General features: G+C 61.7%; 4 protein-coding genes across 4 annotated transcripts; 2 read left to right on the forward strand and 2 right to left on the reverse strand.

Annotated features, from left to right (window-relative positions):
* Positions 1–997: 997 nt before the first annotated feature.
* ACA1_178460 (PAP/25A associated domain containing protein) lies at positions 998–3,559 on the reverse strand (the record flags this gene model as incomplete). The annotated part of the gene is made up of 9 exons (XM_004338152.1): positions 998–1,414; positions 1,522–1,572; positions 1,750–1,854; positions 2,025–2,165; positions 2,339–2,409; positions 2,532–2,593; positions 2,776–2,822; positions 2,939–3,065; positions 3,165–3,559. The coding sequence occupies 9 exons, from the start codon at positions 3,557–3,559 to the stop codon at positions 998–1,000; spliced, it is 1,416 nt and encodes a 471-aa protein (XP_004338200.1).
* Positions 3,560–3,651: 92 nt separating this feature from the next.
* Positions 3,652–9,116, reverse strand: ACA1_178470 (uncharacterized protein; the record flags this gene model as incomplete). The annotated part of the gene is made up of 20 exons (XM_004338153.1): positions 3,652–3,997; positions 4,088–4,245; positions 4,412–4,541; positions 4,673–4,818; positions 4,924–5,204; positions 5,302–5,458; positions 5,584–5,747; positions 5,910–5,967; positions 6,041–6,103; positions 6,212–6,385; positions 6,518–6,655; positions 6,801–6,868; positions 6,981–7,185; positions 7,307–7,388; positions 7,558–7,703; positions 7,794–7,962; positions 8,107–8,171; positions 8,278–8,459; positions 8,525–8,735; positions 8,868–9,116. The coding sequence occupies 20 exons, from the start codon at positions 9,114–9,116 to the stop codon at positions 3,652–3,654; spliced, it is 3,192 nt and encodes a 1,063-aa protein (XP_004338201.1).
* A 165-nt stretch (positions 9,117–9,281) lies between these two features.
* On the forward strand, positions 9,282–13,463 carry ACA1_178480 (nucleoporin, putative; the record flags this gene model as incomplete). The annotated part of the gene is made up of 17 exons (XM_004338154.1): positions 9,282–9,342; positions 9,603–9,996; positions 10,066–10,342; positions 10,417–10,466; positions 10,562–10,691; positions 10,759–10,906; positions 11,001–11,065; positions 11,126–11,266; positions 11,344–11,465; positions 11,546–11,645; positions 11,750–11,913; positions 12,002–12,074; positions 12,156–12,420; positions 12,528–12,686; positions 12,762–13,031; positions 13,140–13,233; positions 13,319–13,463. 17 exons carry the CDS (start codon positions 9,282–9,284, stop codon positions 13,461–13,463), a joined length of 2,658 nt encoding a protein of 885 aa, XP_004338202.1.
* A 575-nt stretch (positions 13,464–14,038) lies between these two features.
* On the forward strand, positions 14,039–17,179 carry ACA1_178490 (RasGEF domain containing protein; the record flags this gene model as incomplete). The annotated part of the gene is made up of 9 exons (XM_004338155.1): positions 14,039–14,823; positions 14,993–15,149; positions 15,307–15,334; positions 15,467–15,790; positions 15,885–16,089; positions 16,180–16,341; positions 16,459–16,591; positions 16,732–16,926; positions 17,048–17,179. The coding sequence occupies 9 exons, from the start codon at positions 14,039–14,041 to the stop codon at positions 17,177–17,179; spliced, it is 2,121 nt and encodes a 706-aa protein (XP_004338203.1).
* Between the last annotated feature and the right edge of the window lie 238 nt (positions 17,180–17,417).

The following is a 17,417-nucleotide window of genomic DNA, read 5'->3' on the forward strand; positions in this document are numbered from 1 at the left end:
GTCCATGCCCGGTGCGTGGGGCGGCGGCTGCTGCTGGGCGGCTGGTGGTCCGCGGTAGGCCGTGCTGCCCCATCCGTACACCCTTCTCTGGGCCTCTGCTGCGTATAAAGGGTGAGGAGATGTGTGTGCTCACCAACCGCAACCGCAACAACCACCACAACCCACAGCCACCGGTGCTCGGCCGTACCCCGCTGCTGCTGCTGCTGTGATGCTCTGCTGCTGGTGGTGGTGGTGGTGGTGGTGCGCACGGCGACGAGGGTGGTGGCATCGCCGCACGCCACCAGCACGGCCTCCTCCGCCTCCTCCTTGGGAAATCCTGGCCCACGTGCGCGGGGGGGGGCATCAGCACAAGCCACAACAGGAAACTACTGTTTTGCCGGTTGCTTGGTGTGGGGGAGGGGGGGGGTAACCTGGTAGGGGCGCGGGGGTGCACACGGGCGAAGAGCCTGCGCCCTCCTCCCCGTCGGCCTCGGGGGTGAGGGCTGCAGGCGGCAGTCCCAGTTGTCCCTCGGCAGAACCCCCACACACCCACACTTGCGCCCTTCTCCGGCTGCTGCTGCTCGAGGAGTAGTGGCGGTATCGAGTGGTAGTGATGGCAGGTGGTACCCCCACCCGCGCGCTGGCGCCACTGGCTTTGCGTAGGGGGGCGCACAGGGCAGGTCCTCTGCGTGCCAGCCGCATGATGCCACCAGCGCAAGTATTCCAGTGTAGACTAGAGCGCCCCGACGCAGTACAAGTTTGTTTCAATGTTGGGGGGGGGGGTTCCACTACACTCGTAATGGTGACTGACTTGGGTGTCATTGCCATGCCACGCGGTACTGCTATGGCACTTTGTAGGGAGGGAGGGGGGGGGACAAAAGGGGGGGCAACAGCGTGTGCTTGTGGTGGTGCTGATGCGCCTGACTCGTTCCGCCAGCCTCTCTCCCTGTCATCCGCGTGATCCGTTGTTGCCGTGATCGCCCGTGCTGCGGCTGCGGCTGCTGCTGCTGCCGATGGCTCAGAACCTGCGGTGGCCGCCTTCCGCTTCGTTCCCGTGGTGGGTGCGAGGACGCGGGCGGTATCTGTCGGTGTGGTGGCGCTCGTCTTCGTCGTGGTCACGGCGGTGGCGATGGTGGCTTCGGTCGTCGTCATGTCGATAGCGCTGGTCCCGCTGGTCCCACTGGTCGCGAGTGCGCTTACGATCAGCGGAAGAGGAGGAGGAGGATCCGTCGCTCCGGGCGTAGAGGTCGCGGATGGCGCTGCGGTGGTGTTCGAGGCGGCGGTCACGGAGGAGAATTCGGGCGAGGAACGACGGGCACGACTCGAACAGGCCCGAGGTCGAGGTGAGCGCACGGTAGGCGTTGAGGAAGCACGCCCGCACCTCCATGATCCCGTACGACGATCGGCTCGCGTCGTTTTCCGTATCGCCGGGATCCTGCGCGTCAAGCCAGCGTTCGGTGCAGCGGCCCACCGCGCTCGTTTTGTAAGTAAAAAAAAAAAAAAAAGAGGTACCAGAGCAAGAGAGCAAAGAGTCGAGCGTACCTCCACGGAGAGGAGCCAGGGCTGCTCCGCGGATCCCCAACCGCGGCGGGCCTGCCACGAAAGGCACGTCAGAGTCAGACGAGTGTTGCGCACAACGGCATTCGTAAGGCAGGGCACGCAGCGAACACGGCGTGTCACCAGCCGGACCACCATTGCCGTGGGTGGCGTGGGAGGTTGGGGGGAGGGGGGCTAGTGTGCCTTTTGGTAATAGCAGCCGCCGTTGCGTACGGAGATGCCGGTGCGGTGGTAGTTGAAGTCGCGCCCGTAGAGCAGCAGAAAGCCCTTCAGCAGCTGCCCGAGATCGCTCCCCTCGGGACCCTCGGGCCGGTGCAGCTGGCGCGAGAGAGGGCGCGTGAGCGGACGAGCGCGAGCGCGCGTGCGGAGAAGTAGGGAAGCGGGTGAAGGGACAACGTGTCCAGTAGGGGGCGGGAGGTGGTGGTGGTGGCTGGTGGTGGGTGGTCGTGGTGGGTGGTCGTGGTGGGTGGTCGTGGTGGGTGGTGTACCTGGAGGTAGGAGATGATCATGAGCAGGAGGGTGTACGACCCGATCCCGCCCGTGTAGGGTTCGTTGAGGCCCATTTGGCTCAGATAGTACTTGAGCACCAGGGCCAGCGGCCTGATCTCCTCCGCCTCGACACAGAATTTCTGGAATTGGAGACGAAGAAGAAGAAGAAGACCGACGAGGAGGAGGAGGAGGAGAGTTAGTGAGCGCGGTGATGCCCTAGATTGGGGGAAGGAGATCTGCTTCTCCTGCACTGGTCGCCGCCAGTCTCGCCTTGGGGTAGTAGGAGAGGTGGCGGCGGTGGTGAGATGGTCACCTTTACGATGGCTGTGTTGACGGCTCCGTTGGCCGTGGTGGCAAAACTGATGTCTACCTGGCAGTTGGTTTCTTCGAGAAGGAGCAAGAAGAAGAAGAAGAAATCATAAGAATAATTGGGATGGAAACCAGGGCTATGGGAGACCACTGTGCAAGGGTAGTGGGGATAGGCCAAGCGCAGGCAGACATAATACCCGAATCGACGAGCTTGATGATGGGCACGCGCGCCTTGGCGATGGTCTCGATGTTGTGGTACCTGCCCTGTCTGCGGAAGACGGCCGCCAACGCGAAGATCGGATTTTTGCCGGCTCCAACGACCCCCATGTCCACGTCACTGCACGCACGCCCACCACCAACGACGCCATCATCGTCGTCATCGTCATCAGCGGCGGCGGCCCACATTTACGTCAACACGTGCTCCCTGCGCGGGCACGCTACCTGAGGGGCAGGTAGAGCTCGGAAGCGGACGACCCGAACACGTTCACCTGGATCCCAGCCACCAGCAGCCACCACCCAACAAAAGTGAGTCGCCAGCGATTGACCAATGTCATCTGGTGTGTGTGTGTGTGTCGCGTGTGTCGCGTGTCGCGAGGACGTGCACCTCCGCGTAGGGCCAAACGGTGGTGATAACGGACGAGATGCGGCGAATGACCTCCTCCCGCATCTTCTTCTCCCCCGGCGTGGGGGACATGAACTGGGCGAAGGCCTTGATCTCCTCGTGCAGTGTGCTGCCACCACCCCCAGCACTGGAGGAAGAGGAGGAAGAGAGACGCACGGCGTTAGCCTCCAACGTGCAACACGAGGGCGGCGCGATGTAGCAGTAGTACCCCACGGAGGAGGAGGAGGAGGACTTGGCGAGCCACGGAGGCGGGTGAGAACGGGAGTAGGTGTCGCCCTGCAGGAACAGCTCCTCTACATCGCGGCTATCGCTGCCGCGGCCGCCGTTGCTGCTGCCGCTGCCGCTGCGAGTAGTGCTGGTGGTGCTGCTGGCGGTGCTCGTGGAGCTCGTGGAGGTGCTGGTGGTGGTGGTGCTTCGTTGCCACCCGCCCACGACAGGTGCCGAGTTGGCATCATGGCCCAGGACGAATCCGATGGGGGCAGCTCGCTGGTAGAGGACGCTCGGTCCCTCGTCTACTCCCTCGTCGTCAATGACCACAAACTCCGGAAGATCATCGGTGAGATCCACCTCCGCACGAGTTGCAGGTCCATTCCCCTTCTCCATCTTTCTTCCGATCTGCAACAAAAAAGAAAATAGTTTCTTTTTCTTTTTCTCTGGTGGCTCAAACTCGAAAAAGGGGACCAGATTGGTCGGTCCTACGCCTTGGCGGCCAGGGTCTTGAGGAGGGCGTCGAAGTTGACGTGCCGGTAGGCGGGGGATTTGTCGAGGTGGGCCAGCAGGGCCTTGTACTCCTCCGGCGTGTAGGCGTAGTAGGCCCGTCCGCCCTGGCCAGCCACCACTGACGCGTCGTCGCCGGGCGATGATGACGATGCTGATGGCGAACCGGCGGCCGGCGGCGATGACGAAGGGCGAAGGAGGTGGGCCACGAGCTCGTCGGGCGGGAGGGTGAGCAGGCGGTAGTAGCGCCGCGCCGCCTCAAACGCGACCCCGTTGCCCGCGTAGCCCAGCTGCGAGAGAGACTGCTCGAGCGCAAACACATTCCTGGCTCAGCCCGTAGGCGGCGGTGAGTGCCGGTTGGCTGCTGTGGGGGGGGAGAAGTGTGGTGGTTGCGGGGTGGCGGTGGCGGTGTACCGGCACATCTTCCAGACGCCGTTGGGATTGAAGGCCTTGACCTTGGGCAGCGTGCGCACCACAATCGACGCCACCAGGCCCTCGAGGCCGCCGAGCACGTAGGCCACCTTGTGCTCGGGCAGCACCCGCGACAGAATGCTCTCCAGCGCCCCCAGGTCCTGCGCGTGCCACCAGCCACCACCAGCCACCAGCCACCAGCACGACACACAGAAGGTCACAGTGAGCAGGAAGCTCGTTGGCGCGCACTAGGATCCCCCTCCTATTCCCTTCTTGGAGGTGGTGGGTGGGCAATAGGGTGGAGGGAGAGGGGGGGGGTGCATGTACCTTGGTGAGCTCGACGATGCATCCGTCGGGTTCGGGGGTTTCGTCGCCCACCACGTAGGAGCACTTCTGCAGCCCGTCTAGGAAGTAGAACGCGTGCAACCGCACCTCGACCTTGAGCACAAACAGGCACCTGCACCCGCGCCATGCACCCACCCGCGACTCTTCTTGAGATCGACACCATCCACCCGCCGCCGCCGCCGCCGCCGCAAGGACTTATCTAATATGGTTTGGGGGGAGGGGAGGGAGGAAATGTGTGTGTACCGGTTGGCCATGGCCGTGAATTGGTTGATGGCCGTGCGCAGGCCCCAGCCATCGGCCACTCCCTCGCGCCGTTTGGACGCCTCCCCCTGCTGCTGCTGGTGCTGCTGTTCGGTGCACATCGACTCCAGCTCCTCGACCAACCACTCCTGCACACCGACCGAAGCCGTCGGCAGCCGAGAGGCGAAGAAGAGGCGTCAGGTCGCGCGACCTGGCTCACGCTCCGAAGAGGGGAAAAAGAGAGGGGGGGGTACGAGGCTCTCGGTGAGGTGGCACAGGTGGAGGAGGCGGCCCGAGTCGAGGAGGAGGTCGGTGCGGGCGATGGGATTGTCGCGGCAAAACTTGTCCTCGCCCTCGTACAGGTAGGTGGCCCAACCGCCCTCGCTCTCCGGCTCGGCCTCCAGCACGCTCGCCTGCCGCCGTCGGGGCGACATCTTACCGCGGGGAGACGTCTTGCTGCGGGGCGACAGTCGCCCCAATGCCCGATGGGCGTCCCGCCCTCTGCCCTCTTTCTTGGCCAGCGCCTCCTCCTCCTCTGCGGCGGGTCGCGAGGCGAGTCGTTGGCCAACGCGCATGAAGGGCGAGGTGCGACTTTGAGGGGTGCGAGAAGGAGGAAGAGGGGGGAGGCGTACGGATGTCGGCGAGCAGTTTGTTCCACAGGGGGTCGTGGGCCAACTGGGCCGGCACCAGGGAATTGGAGACGATGCGGGCCGCTAGGGAGCTCTCCGTGGCGTCCTCGTACGCCACCGTACAGCGGCGCTGGAACGACAGGCACAGGTCCTCCACCACCTGCCGTGGACGTTGTTTAGGTTTAATGCCACCCACCTCGTTCGCATTCCAATCCGTCGTGGTCACGGCCGCGGCCTCGGCAGTTCATCCACTCATGGGCTGAAAGAGGGGGGTTGGGTGGGCACCTGAGCAAGGTGGTGGGCGTAGGCGGGGAGGGCGGCCATGGCGCGGGCAGCGTCACGGATCATGGTGGCCAGCTCGCCCACGCAATAGACCACCGACCGAGGCCAATTGTGGACCTCCCCATTGGCGGCCCTCTGCCGCTCCCTCGGTTTGAACGCGTCGGGGGCTGGCGGACGACAGGCAACAACACACACACACACACACACACACACACACACACACACACACACACACACGACACACACGACACACACGACACACCGGTAAGACTTCGCAGCGCAGCTTGGGGGAGAGGAGGCGGGTCAAAGGGAGGAGAAGGGAAGCGCACATTCGACGGCCTGGTTGAGCCGCGTTCTGTACTGGTGGCGAACGTGCGGCAGATAGACCTGATCGGCGCAGCCCCGCGGGGGGTCAGGCCGCCGCCACACGAGAGGGGAGGGGAGGGGAGGGATAGCTCACCTGTTCCACGAATTCGTCCATGAAGCCCAGCAGCCGCCCATTGTCCTGGGCCTCGTGGAATTCCTTTGGGGGGGGAGCGGGAAGGGTGACGTGGTCGGCCCGGCGCGATGAGTGCCGGGGGGGGGACGAGGAGACGGGTATAAGCGGGAGAGGGGGGGTAGGTGAGCGCACGAGGACAGAGCGCAGGACGTCGGCCTGGAAGCGGCGTAGGAGGGGGTAGACGGTGATGAGGTTGTACGGGCTCGGGCTCAGCAACTGCAGAGCGGCGAGGGCGGAAGCGCCCTCCTTGGCGCCCGTCACGTTGTACGTGGCGGCCGACGAATCGGCAAAGCGGAAGAGCTTGCGCTGCATCATTGTTCCGCACGCACGCACATCGCACACAGGGAGCATGCACGCGCGCCAGTACAGGTGAGCCGAGGAGGAGGAGGAGGAGGAGCCCCCCATTGGGGGGCAAATCGACGGAGGAGGCGAGGGTACGCGAGGAGCGTCGGCGATGTTGGAGTTGCTGTCGGCGGAGGGCGAGCTGGCCGCGAGGTAGATGCGGAGGAGGGTGATGAGCTCCTCCTGCATGGCCTCCCACACGCCCGCCAGCGTGTACGCCGACGCCTCGCCCTTCTGTGGGGCGGGACAGTGATAGTGACAGGGGTGAGTCACTCCCCGAGCTCAGCTGAGGTCCCCCCCGGGGGGGGCACACGCGAGCAGCAGGTGTGTAACGTGCCTGGGATGTGTTTTGTGCGCAAAACGAGCGCAGGAGGAGCACCACCCGCTTGTGGTTGAGGAGCACCTTCACGCAGTCCTCGAACAAGGCCCGCAGCAAGTTCTCCAGCGCTGCGTCGATCAGCGTTGATGCGGGAGGGGGGGAAGAGGCGTAAGCAAGCGCATTAGCTTGGCGCCAGCCACTACCCACGCTACTCCCGTGGACGGGTGGAAGAGGGCGTACGAGAGTTGGGGGCGTGCGACGCGGTCGAGGCCACGGCGGCGGCGGCGGAGGGAGCGGATCGCTTTTCCTGGTGCTTGATGAGGATGCCGGAGATGCCGGCGTCGATCATGGAGCGCGTTTCGGTGCCCACGCGCGAGGAGAGCGCCTCTACGGCCTCCTTCACCCGCTTCACGATGCACAGGCTCTCCACCAACGACTCCAGGCGCTTGGAGGGGTAGGGGGGTAGGGGGTAGGTGTGTGCGTTAGCATGAGCGCGCATCTGTGTATGTTTCACCAGCGCACTGGGGCTATGTGAGCGGCGCAGAAATTGACCGGTTGGCACGCACCTGAGTGAGCTGCGCGGCAGTCAGCTTGGGCTGCTCCTGGCGCGTCGGCTCGGCTCTGCCAGCCAGCACGTCCCCTTGCGACCTGCCAACGAGAGCGCCCGTGTTGTGTGTGTGTGTTGTGTGTTACGTATGTGTTGTGTGTGTTGTGTATGTTGTGTATATGTTAAACACGCAAGTGCAGCTGCCGCATTGTGCGTCATGTGGGTCGTGTGGGTCGGTTGTTAGCGTGTCGGGGCGGGTGTGACACTCACCGCGAAAGGGAGAGGTCCACGGAGGCGGTCCTGTCCACCATTCCCTCTCCGGCCGCCTGCTGCTGGTTCTGGTGGTGCTGCTGGTGGTCGTGGTGCTTGAGGTAGATGACCTGATGCAGCTCCTCGATGATCCGGGTGTGGAATTTCTTTGGGATGGGGGGGGGGCGAAGAAGGAACGTGGCTACATGAGCTCGCTATGGAGAGCAGATAAAGGGGGGTGATGGGGAGGGCGGTACGTGGTAGAGGTCGAGCACAAAGAGGCGGATGTCGTAGATGGCACCGATCTGGCGCATTTCGTCCTGCTCGACGATGCGCGCGCATCGAATCAGCACGCGCGCCGCCGGCACCCAGCTCTGGGCCTGCGTGTGGCGCTCCACGAGCTCCCACCCGACCTTCACCTCTTCGCTGCAGTGGCCCATTAATGGGCGTTCCCCCACCACCAGCCACCAGCAGCAGCAGCACCACGCGTGTGTGTCAGAGCAAGTCAGCGGTGCTGTTGGCGCATGCCGTGGTGTTGTGTGGCTGTGGCCGTGGTGTGGTTGTGCGTACATTTCGTCGAGGATGCGGGTCGTTTCGCTGTACTCGGCCTTTCGCAGCCACAGCTTACGCAATTCCTGGAGAGAGCAGCGCGCGCCACCAGCCACCAGCCACCAGGGGTAAAAATGAGCAAGAGGTGCAAGGCTCTGAAGCACCCACCACCAGCCACCAGCCACCAGCCACCAGCCACCAGCCACCACTACCGAAACCGCGTGCGGCGTGACGTGCCTTGTTGCGGATGTTGAGGCTGGTCTTGATGTCGGCCAGCTGCGCCTTGAGCAGCCGCACCGACTCCTTGGAGGTGGAGATGTGCCGCAGGATGTGCCCATAGCTGGCCAGCGACTTGTTAAACCCGTTGTAGTACGCTGGTCGGGGCCACCACCAGCCACCACCCCAGGTCGTGGTCAGTGTGGATGGACGTCGTGCGCACGGAGAAGGGCCTTCTCGAGGCGGAGGTCCGTACCGTCGACGATGATCTGCATGGCCTGGTCCATGCTGTCGCAGTCGGACCGGAGAGCCGCGCGTTCGTCCTCCAGGTCATCGGACTGAATGGCGCTCAGGATCTTGGGCACCGGGTTGAAGCTCCCCAGGGGCACCAGCATCGCCGTCTCCTCCTTCTCCACCACGTTACCCTCCCCGAGCTGCACCACCACAGCACAGCACACCACACCACACCACACCACAACGTCGTGGTGGACCATCATCGTCACCACCACCATCAACAGCACCAGCCACCACCATGCGACCATAAAAAGGGAAGCCTGCGGGCGTACCTTGAAGTTGAAGGGCACCTTGTAGGCGTCGTCGATGTTCTCCAGGAAGCGCGGGAGGGTGGTCTGCAGGTAGCGCTGGGCCTCGAGGGCCTCCATGGAGCTATCCTCTCTGCCGCCCCCTCCACCGTCGCCCGCGCCATTCGACGAGTCTTTGTTGCTGCTGCTGTTATGCATTGTGGAGCGCCGCCTTTGCTTGGACGGCGTGGCACTGCCCCTCCCGCTCGTGTCCACCTTGAGCGACGCACGCATCTCTCCTTCACCCTTGTTGGGCAGCTTTTTGTTTTTCACTTTTTTGTTTTTGTTTTTGTTTTTGTTTTTTGTTCCCTCGTTTCCCTGCCTGCCTTCTTTTCCTTCTGCCGCGTTTTCCCGCCCGCGGAATCAAGTAGTGCCAGCGATCGATCGTGCAGGCTGGAGATGGAGTCTTGGCCAAGCTCATTTGCTGTACCCCCGATTCAAAGCCTCTACGACGAAGATGGTACGCAATCTCAGCTGGCAAGCAAGCAATTGTCATCAAAATGAAAAATCTAATGCTGACAATCTTTCCAGCGGTAGAAGGAGACACATCACGACTCGCTGACGGGTACGCATTGTTGTCCACTTTTTGGGTGAAACCCTCGCTAATGGCGTACTCTTTCCGTGCAGCACCGGCCGTTTTAGATCTTCATTCACCGATCACCGTACTTGCCTTCCCCCATCTACACTGCTCGCGCAAACTTCTTACTTATGCACGCGCAGAAGGTGAAAATGAGGGCGTGCCGTATTTCCAGCACGAGTGGGAAGGCGTAGACGAGAACTACGGTGACGAAGAAGAGCCTGAAGGAAAGTTCTATCTCGAGGAGATAGATGACCGATTCAATGCCATGGATGAAGCGACAAGCAGCTACGGCGGGAATGTGCTGGGACGAGCGATGCCGGACGCCTTCAACCAGTTTGCGCTCTCAGGCTTCCGAGGTCGGGTCGATCGTGCCGCTGTCATGCCTGCGGAGACAACGCCAGCTCGTGTGCTCGAAGCCGTGAGCGGTGGTGCCGAACGACCAGAGGAGGTGGAATTCGCCCGCGCCGTAGAGGAGCATCTGCAGACTGACGTGTTTGCTCTCCTCGAACGCTGCGAGGCCATCTGCGCCGCAAGGTTGCCTTCCGCTTGATGTTGTGTTTGCCATCGCGTCGTTGCCTCACATTGTCTATGCGTGCGGCGCAGGCTCGAGGACTTGCAGCACCTGGTGAGATCGGAGGCGGGCATTACGGTGGCAAGCTCTCTGGAGGTCATGCGCGCCAACCACGACTTTCAGCACTTGAAAGGTGAACGGGACACCTGGTTGCTCCTTCACGCCCTCTACAAGGACAGGCTTCTCGGCACCTCGGCCGCGGATGACATCATCGAGGACGGGAAGGAACGGCTGCGCGTACTTACCATCAGCCAGAAGCAGATCAAGCAGGATCTCAAAGAACGAAGTCGAGCGTTCCGTGAAGCCAAGGTGCGGTCCGCGTTGGTCGGGCGTAAGTGGTATGAGGCCGTGGCAGCTCACCCCCACCACTACCACTTTGACAGGTTGTAGCGGGGTGGCTCGAGCAGCTGGCCAAACTCTCTGGCGTGCCAACGTACCGCATCGATGCCGGGTAACACACCATCTCTCTTAATTCTACGCGGGCGGTGCCTCGAGAAGAAACGGGGATGCTGACCTTTGCGATTCCAGATGGAGCAATACCCTGCGCTCCCTTCAGGGAGACAAGAACAGGCGAGGTCCTTTCCACCAAGAGCTGGTGTCGAATCTCGATCCCGATGCTACCACGCGGCAAGACAAGAAGCTCAGGGAAGAGGACGCGGTACGTAACATGCCCTGCATTGGGCGGTACTGCGGAGTGTCTGCTCACTCGAGTCATGCAACCACAGGAGGATGAACAACGTCTTTTGCAAGTTGTGTGGAGCCTCCTGCGGGCCGGCGCAAAAAAGGAGGCCCTCGAGTTCTGTCGTCAGTCGGGACAGAACTGGCGCGCTGCCTCTCTGAGCACCGCCCTCTCGAGTGAGCCCCTGCCTCTGAGTACAGGCGCCCACCCTCCACGTTTATTATTGTTCTTCTTATTGCTGTCTCGCCATCGACGCTTCTTGCTCACCTTCTCGTTTTACCGCAACAGCCGACGATGGCACTCAGAGCGCCTACCACATGTGGCAGCAGGCCTGCAGGGCCATCTCGAACGAGGTACGGCCGAGCTCTCTGGGGGAAGAGGCGCGAGTAGCTGACACGTTTGCACGCCAGCAGGTGGAGCGGTTCAGCAAGCACGAAAGAGCCATCTACGCTTTGATGTGCGGAAACGTGGACCAGATCCTTCCCGTGTGCTACACGTGGGAAGACAACGTGTGGGCAAACTTCAAGGGCCTCCTGCACGAACTTCTCGAAGTGGTACCCAATAATTAGCTCGAATCCCAGACGTTTGACTGCGTGGCACCACAACTGATGCTGCTCGTCTGTAATCACAGGAGCTGCAGCTACGTAATCCGCGTTCACCACCCACCGTAGAGCCACTCGGCGAGGAGCATCTTGCCGCCAGGATCACGCAAATCTTCGACCAACTGCTGAAGAGCGACATGTTGCCCATCAGGTACGGACATCAAAGCGGCGTGTGCAAAAAGCGGGTCGACCGTGCTGGCGCTTTCCTGCCGTACTCCTTACTCCCTACAGGCAAGCGGTCCACGAACCCTACCACATCATTCAGACATACCTCATTCTGAACAAAGAAGATAGTTTGTTGGGCGATCTGGCTACGTGGGTGTGGCCGAAGGTAAACGTCCCGTCTTAGTCATCATTTGCGAACTGCCAAGTTGTGCTTTCCCTGTGCTGACTCTCCTCTCGGGCTGCGTGGTGCTCGTACTCCCATCTCCTCAGGAAGGCACCCCGGGTTCGCCGGCAGTGCTGATCAAATTCGCAGCACATCTGGCATTGTTCCTTCGTCAAGTCAGGGGCGCCTGTCCTCACGCGGATCATCTCATCGAGGCGTACGTCAGACACTTGATCAAGACCAAGCAAACCGCACTCGTTGCTCTCTACACGTGCGTTCCTTTCCCCATTTTATCGTTACTGCGTTTTGCTACAATTCAAACCTCCAAACCCCAATTTTAATTCTTTTTGTCTGCGCAGGGCCAAGCTGCCGGCGGAGGACCAAGTTGAAATCTATGCCAACTTCCTTCGCGACATCACCCAGCGCGAGGAGGTACGCGGCCGGCCAACCGCTGTGCGAACACTGTCAATATTCAAACGTTGCATTTGTAATTTACTTCTATGTTGCGCTCAGCGAGAACGATGCCTGGAGCTCGCCGACAGGGCGGGTCTGAACGTCAACGCGGTCACCAAGAGGGTCGTGGAGCTAATGCGTGCTTCCCCTGGTCTCGCCCTTGAAGCCGCGAGCGGTTTGGGTGAATCGCCATTGACGGCTAAGTCCCGGACGATCACACCCGAGGATGAGGTTGCCATTAGGGCAATCGAATGGCTCACCTTCGATCCCGACCAACGAATCGATGCCCTAATTCATGCCAATGCCCTGGCACGCAAGTTCATCGGTACATCGATCCCCGCTCTGTTGTTTCTTTTTCTCCTCCTTCTTCGTCTTCTCTTCTTCTTCGAGTGATGGCGCTCGTTATTCCTAACGTCCTTCTCCACGTCGCAGCTGCGGACAAGGAGGGCGCCCTCGATAGGTTGCTCAAGGCATTGCCCCGCGACTCAGTCGGCGTTGTGAAGAGAAGGTGGAGCGTGAAGAAGCTCGCTGGCGAGGAGAACGTGGTGCGAGAGTTCGCGTGCTACGAGTACCTCCACAGGGCACGAACCGGTACCTCTTTCCTCCTGCGCCTCTCAATAGCGTTTGTACTCAACCGTCACCACCCCCCACCCCACCCTCAATCAGCGTACAACGAATGGGCCACGCACGGAGCTCGGCACCCCAAGGCGCCAGAAGGACCACCGCTGGCCTCTGCCCCTGCCTCTACCCAAATCGTCTACGGTAATCAGATGAAGGCGTACGCGGAGGACTTGCGCAAGTGGCAGCTGGACGCGTGGAACTTGGCAGAGGCTGCCATGCACGCTCTCTACGCCGTGCTGCTCTTCCCCAATGGCTGGCTGCAGGACCTTGACACATCGAGGCCGCTATCACTCGACGCACAAGCACTTGCCCGCAGTACGCCTCACTCTCAGTCTCTCGCTTCCCCACACCCACCTCCCACCCACACCCGTTGGCGCGTCACACCTCCTCCCTGGTCCCTCACCACTCGCCAATGGTCATCAGGTCATGAGATGGAGGAGCTTCGGTGCAAGGTGCTGCCCGAGATCTTTTTCATGTGCCACACGGTGCTCTACGAGAACAAGCAATTCCAGGACAGGTACAACCCCTCGTCACCTGCGTTTCTCTGCGCTGCTGCCCCCCTCCCTGACGTCTTTCGTTTTTTCTTCTGGTGCGGTCGCAAGTGTGGAACTGGCGGATCTGCTCGCGGACGAGTACCACAAGTTCTACCGGGCGTTCACGCAGGAGCAGCTGCAGCAGTTCCTGGGCCTCGTCCGAAAGTCGGCCCTGCAGGTGATCGATGAACAGCAAGACGCCCTCGCCTACTAGTTCGCCTGGTCGTTGTAGCTTACCTCAGCACAAGCCCCCGAGCATGTCATTTCGGAGATCACGCGTGAACTTGAACAGTGGGGGGTCGGTAGACCGTCGCGCAGGGCTCGTGGGTTGTGCTGGGAAATTGTCCGGATCGCCCTATGTTTTGGTGGGCTGTGCGGGCGGGAGGGTCAGAGCGCGGAGCAGGGGCACGTGGAATGCCGGGAGTCAGGGTGACGGGGACGAAACAGAGGCGGGGAGGGGACAACGTTGGGTTCGGGGCCGAGGTTGCGCGGTGGCGGTGGTTCTTCTCCGCTGGCGCTGGCCCCAATTTTCTTGGCGTCGTCACCTGGTGGTAGTCCGTCTGTCAGAACTAGGCCGACAACGTTGGGAACGCAGCGCGTGGTTGCCAAAGCACTCCGCCACCTCACTTCTCCGCGCGCTACGTGACCACGCCCCCCTTCGTAGCAGCTCCGAGGACAGGAATTAGGCAGTAGGCCAAAAGAGAGAGAGAGATTGCGACAGGAGATCGAGAGACAGATCTTCCGATTTTGATTTTGATTTGTAGAATAGATAGATAGCCACACGGGATGATGAAGCTCGGCAAGAAGAAGACGAAGGAACCGGCGGCACCAGAGCCATCAAAGACGGGCCTGGCCAAATGGGAAGCCTTCCTGTCGCAGGAGCAAGTGCCCCCCTCGTCACCGGAGAAGGGCAGCAAGAAGGGCAGCAAGACCCCCACCCTCTCCAAGAAATCGGCCGAAGATGCCAAGAAGGACAGCAAGAAGGAGAAGAAGGACAAAGACCCGAAGAAGGACAGCAAGAAGGAGAAGAAGGCCCTCACCGATAGCAAGAAGGAATCCAAGCGGGACAGCAAAACGGTGGAAGATGCCGCGGGAGTCGAGGGCGAGGAGGAGAAAATCGACCAGAAGATGGCTCAGCTCAAGGCCCTCGATGGCTGGGTCACCTCCGCCCAGACTCGCGCCGCCGTTTCCCTTGCCGCCGCGAATGGCCCCGCATGGGCCGAGGGCGAGGAGGGCGAGGGCTCAGCCTCGGGTCCCTACTCGGAGAGCGACGAGGTCGATGGCACGGGCTCGCCCCTCCCGCGCAAGGTCCTGCGCCGCTCATCGGCGGCCTCGGTGGCCGACGCCGTCGTGGTCGACATGGCCGACGGGCGCCCCACGCTACGCGCCGGCACATTCCAGGGCATCGTCAAATGGCTCATCTTCCAGAACGTGGGCGATCTCAGCACCTCGTTCCTCCTCACCTTCCGCGCCTACGGCACCCCGCAGGAGCTGTGGGAGGCTCTCATGAACGTCTTCCGCATCATCCACGAGAAGGACCTCAAGGAAAACGCACGCAAGGACATGCGCCGTCGGTACCACTCCACCCCCCCCCTCCGCACCCGGAACAAGGGAGCCACAAGACCCAACACGCTCGAATTTCCAGCGTGTTCCGGGTGGGGCCAAGACCATGACTCAACCGTGCTCTCTCTCTCTCTCTCTGCGTGTGTGTGTGTGTGTGTGTGCGCGCGCGCGCGTGTGCAGTGTGATCGCGTTCCTGGAGGAGTGGATCAGGCGGTTCTCCTACAGCGACTTCATCGAGTCCAACAAGAAGTCGCTCTTCAAGGACGTCACCAACTTCGTCAAGTCCCTCCCCGCCGAGGAGTCCCGACAGCTCAAGCTCCTCCTCATGAGGAAGAAGGTCCGCTTTCCCTTCTCTTCTCTTCTCTTTTGCCTCCGCTCCTGTTGCGCGGGAGATTCCTCCGCTGACACAACTTTTCACCTCTTTCCTTCCCTTAATTATCAAATTCCTACTTTGATGACGCTACCGCGCTGAATCGGAACCACAACCACACCAGACCAACAAGAAGGGCGCCAAGGAGCTGGGTAAGCACACTCACATCCCCATTCCCTTCAAAGCAGCAGCGCACGCGTTACAACAACCACCACGACACCAACAACCACCAACAACCACGGCCCGCATCTAATCCCTCCATCACCATCACCATAACAATGCAGCCGCCGGATCGTCATCGCCCGTGATGGGAGGTGGAGGCAGCACGCTGGGCACCTCGTCGTCGAACGCGCTCAACATCTCAGCCAGCAGCAACGGAAACGGCACTGAGGCGCCGCCTCCCTCGCCCACGGCGTCCGCCGGCTCGGGCGTGGTGGCCCCGGCCGTGCCCGGCGACTCGCTCGGCGCGTCGTCGACGATCGTCCTCAAGCGTACGTCGGCCAAGGCCCTCGCCGTGCAGATGACCATCCTCGACGCCGACACCTTTGGTGAGATCAAGCCCGAGGAGATGCTCCTCGGCAACTGGACCCGCCCCAACAAGGAAGAAGGTAACCACCCCACCACCCACCTCTCATTCTGCTGCTTGACTCACGCGGGCTCACGCTCGTTGCGTGTCGTGTGTGCGTCGTGTGTGTCCCATAGTGGCGCCCACGTTGACGTACCTGGCCAACTACTTCAACCAGTGGTCGTACTGGGTGTCGACGGAGATCCTCATCGCCGGCGGCGTCAACGCCCAGGTGCAAGCCGTGAAGAAGTTCATCTCCGTGCTGCACCACCTCTTCTCCCTCAACAACTTCAACTCTCTCATGGCCGTCATGTCCGGCCTCAACCGAGCCTCCGTCTCTCGGTACTCCCCCCCCACCGGACCCCGAATCGGCACGCGGTGGGCGCTAACGCCACATGCGCGTGTCGTCGTCGTCGTCGTCGTCGTCGTCAGGCTCAAGAAGGTGTGGGCGAGGGTGCCGATCAAGTTCGTGGAGCTGTTCCACCAGCTGGAGGACCTGATGACGCCCCTGGGCAACTTCAAGTACTACCGCCAGCTCCTCGCCGAGTCCAAGGACAAGAAGCCCATCGTCCCCTACCTCGTCGTGTTCCTTCGGTACCGCCATCCCCCCCCCCTCCCCCTCCCGCCATCCCACGCATGTCCCGCCAAGTGGGCTCGTCGCTGACCAACAACGCACGTTGGCCCCAAATGACCAACGCCACAACTCTGCAGAGATTTGACGTTCATCAACGACGGTAACGAGGAGCGTCTGCCGATGCCCCAGAAGCCCGACGTCAAGCTGCCCAACTTTGAAAAGATGGTCCTCCTGGGCCAGCAGATCCTCGAGCTCGAGGCCTACCGCAAGGTACCCCCATTCCATTCCACGCCCTTCATGCACACCTCCCCTTCCCCCCTCCCCCCCTTCCCCCCTTCCCGCCGGTACACGTCACGTGGGGCCAATCGTAACGTTCCCCTTTCTGTCTGACGCGTCGTGACCATCTCCAGGTGCCATACACGCTCGAGGGGGACAGCGCGGTGGCGACGGCGCTCCGGAATGCGATGTACTTTGACGAGGACACCCTGCACCGCCGCTCGCTGGAGCAGGAGCCCATCCAGAACATGGAGCCCGAGGTGGACTACCTCGACGACGAGGCCATCTCCAACGAGAAGAAGACGAAGAATCCTCTCCTCGCCCTCCAGGTACCCACCTCCCCCACCTCCCTCTTCTTCTCTTCCCCCTCTTCTCTGACTTTAGTTCTGACACGTCATCATCATCGTCGTGGTGGTCGTGGTGGTCGTGGTGGTCGTGGTGGTCGTGCAGCAAATGCGGGAGGAGCTGCTGGCGGAATCGAACGAGTTCGACTTTTCGGAGGGCAGCGAAACGTCGTGGGCGCAGGACGAGGACAAGACGGACGACGGGACGGCCTCCAAGCTCGAGGACAAGAGCGAGTAGGAGGTCGGACTCGTCGCCCCCCCCATCGTCATCATCATCATCAGCTGTAAAAACAAGACAGAACCACCCCACCCACCACCGAAATCACGACGCGCGCGGAGAAGACGGTGGGGGAAGAGCCAAGGAAGAGAGATTCCAGTGGGAGCTGGTGGAGCTGCCGCAGACCATCGTCATCGGTCTGGTGTGCTCGAACGCCCCCTTTCTCTTCGCTGTCCCACTCCCCAACTTGTTTCTTTTA

This window comes from Acanthamoeba castellanii, assembly GCF_000313135.1.
Source record: "Acanthamoeba castellanii str. Neff unplaced genomic scaffold scf7180000084743, whole genome shotgun sequence".
NCBI lineage: Eukaryota > Discosea > Longamoebia > Acanthamoebidae > Acanthamoeba > Acanthamoeba castellanii.